The sequence below is a fragment of the Solea senegalensis genome, linkage group LG2 (genome assembly GCF_019176455.1).
Source record: "Solea senegalensis isolate Sse05_10M linkage group LG2, IFAPA_SoseM_1, whole genome shotgun sequence".
Classification (NCBI taxonomy): Eukaryota; Metazoa; Chordata; class Actinopteri; order Pleuronectiformes; family Soleidae; genus Solea; species Solea senegalensis.
In genome coordinates this window covers 16,425,218-16,427,914 of record NC_058022.1, presented here as the reverse complement: position 1 = coordinate 16,427,914, position 2,697 = coordinate 16,425,218, and the positions used below count along the sequence as shown (strand labels likewise).

The 2,697-nt window shown below is 44.5% G+C and overlaps 1 protein-coding gene across 1 annotated transcript; it reads right to left on the bottom strand.

The window, feature by feature from the left end:
• Window positions 1-225: 225 nt before the first annotated feature.
• olig2 (oligodendrocyte lineage transcription factor 2) lies at window positions 226-2,260 on the bottom strand. The gene is made up of 2 exons (XM_044019080.1): window positions 2,172-2,260; window positions 226-1,754 (listed from the first exon to the last, which is right to left on the bottom strand). The coding sequence occupies exon 2, from the start codon at window positions 1,730-1,732 to the stop codon at window positions 917-919; it is 816 nt and encodes a 271-aa protein (XP_043875015.1). The 5' UTR covers window positions 1,733-1,754; window positions 2,172-2,260; the 3' UTR covers window positions 226-916.
• Window positions 2,261-2,697: the final 437 nt, after the last annotated feature.

Here is a 2,697-nt window from a genome sequence, read left to right as displayed (position 1 = left end):
GTCTGTGGAAATGACAATCTTTTTTTAAAAGTCACTTTCCAGGCTTTTTAAAACATAGTATTTTGTTTATTTGTGTGCACATTCTCATGTTTTTTATAAAAATAATATGTCGAGGGATATTTTATGTTAGAAACTTGTAATAATGTTTGTTTTGGCATTAATTGCTAACTTCATTTAATCATGCATGCATTTTGAAAAGTTCAAAAAAATGACATAACAAAAACATGGTTTTCCCTTATTCAATTAATCATCTTTATTTTACATTTCAAACCCCAACAGAATCAGACATTTGTCTCACATTACCGTTCCAAATAAGTAAATAAATATCGTTTTCTTTTCCTTTCATTTTTTGTTTTATTAAAAAAATAAAGAAGTGGTCATTGTGTGGGCCAGGCAGTGAATGGCAGCCCACTGGGCAGAAAATAAGGACAGAAGCATTGAATTAGACGGATAGAATAAAGCAGGTGCAATATGTGAGGGGTGGGGGAGTCTTCCCACACATTAACAACACTCTAATATATAATATCTATTTAAACAGATTAATTCATCTACATATTTACACTAGATTTGTTGTCTGATTCAAGTTGGGACCATTTCCCCTCCTGGCTGACAAAACAGAAAAGAAATCAACTAATCAATGAAGTGTGACCTTTAAATAACTGGGAAACACAGAAACTATAACTTCCAGGTGGATTTCATTGCGCTGCGTGAGCTCTGTGACATTAACAACCGAGGTTAATAACCATAAAACACTAAGTTAGTTGCAAAAACTCCAAAGTCACAGTAAGGAAATCAATTGGTCTTTACTTGTCCCGTCGAAGCAACGGATTCAGCCACAAAAGATAAATTAAAACGCGTAATAAGTACGAAGAGAGTCTGTAACAACCGCAAAAGTTCGTTCCCATTCAGTTTTGAGTCACTTGGAGTCGCTGGCCAACCTCGGCATGGTGACGGTCGTCATGCTGGACACATGCGGAGGCGGGACTTGGCACATGCTGCACGGGCAGGGCATCCCGGTGCCAACGCCCCAGTGCTGGAAGCTGCTGCCCAGCGGCCCTGCGCCTGCACCGGGGGTTTTGAGGAGTCCGTGGTGCGGTCTGACAGATGTGACGGCGGAGATACTGGGCGCGGACAGGGAGGCGGTGGAAACGGCCGGCGGGAGGAGCGGGTGGTGCACCGCCGGGTGTGCGGGATGGGACGGCACTGGGTGTCCCGGCACGGGCCCCGCGTGCGTCATAGTCGTACAGGCTGATGGATGGAAGCCGCCGTGGTGTCCGCTGGTGCCGTAGATCTCGCTGACCAGCCGCTTCATCTCCTCCAGTGAGTTACTGAGCATCAGGATGTAGTTTCTCGCCAGCAGCAGCGTGGCGATTTTGGAGAGTTTACGCACGGATGGTCCGTGCGCATAGGGCATGACCTCTCGCAGTCCGTCCATAGCTATGTTGAGGTCGTGCATCCTTTTCCTCTCACGGCTGTTGATTTTGAGGCGGATCGCCTGCATCTCGTTCTCTGACAGGAGTTTGCGGTCTTTCTTGGACAGGCGCAGGGACAAAGACTCCTCGTCGGAGGCGGAGAGGCCGTGCAGGCTGAGTGTGTCTGACGGAGAGTCGCTCTGCGTGGAGGACACAGCACCAGTGAAGCCGTGGACGGATTTCTTCAGAGTGGACAGGAAAATGTCATCTACCTCAGGGGAAGACGGTCTGCTCGAAACACGGCTTGTATCAGAGTCCATAGTTCTTGTCCTAAACGATGCTCTGAGGAGCAAAGGATAAGTTAGTTTCTGTCAAACCAACGCACGGGCAAGTTCTGTGCTGACAAAGAGTTACATTAAAAGTTATAAGCATTTTGCAATTTTATTTTTAGAATGAACACGTGCATGTTCTTCCTCAAAATCTTATTTGGCGTCATTTGTTATGCGTAATGTTGCTTGACTGCCTCCTTTTAGTCCTTACTCTATTCCTGTGTCAGTCTCCTTTTTCTTTTTGACTTTATATTAAAACCACTTTGAATGCTGCAAAGCCTTATATGTCAACGAAGACACTTTAAATAAACACATTCCTGTCAGATAAATGATCAGTGAGCTCATCTCTGCTAAAACATTAAAGTTTGGTAAAAGTCAGGGAACAGTATCACTGTATTAGGAAAAAAAAAAAAAAAAGTAAAACACTTACCGGGAATCTTTCCAATCGCGATGGTGTGAAAAACCTAAAGGTCAAATCTTCCACTTACTCCACACTGCATGTGACAGCCCATTTGGCAAGGCGGCGTGTGACCGCAGGGTTTTATAGCGGGCTGAGGCCGCTTCACCAGGACAACGCGCTATCTGTCCCCGCTGCCTCCCAGCGACCAATCAGCTGTGAGTATACGGGGAGTGAGGCGGGAGGAGGAGGAGGATGAGAGAGGGTGGGAGGGATGGAGGCATAGGTGACTGACAGCCCTTCAGCCTGATGTAATTACCAAAACACCGCATTACTATTAAGTGAAATCAGACACACTTCCACCTGCACACCTCCTTGTAAAAATGTTCGGTCCACATGTGGATGGATTTTATTATAGTAGCAAAGGAAAGAGGCAATTTTGTGGCGTAAAAATATTCAATGTAATTGGTCTGCATTAAACAAAATAAAGTGCAATACAATATTAGAATATTTTACTTCAATTTTGAATGTATAATTTCAAATTATCTTTTCATTCTGT

Coding starts and splice junctions, on each gene's coding strand:
- olig2 (XM_044019080.1), bottom strand. CDS start 1,732: ATGGACTCTGATACAAGCCGTGTTTCGAGCAGACCGTCTTCCCCTGAG.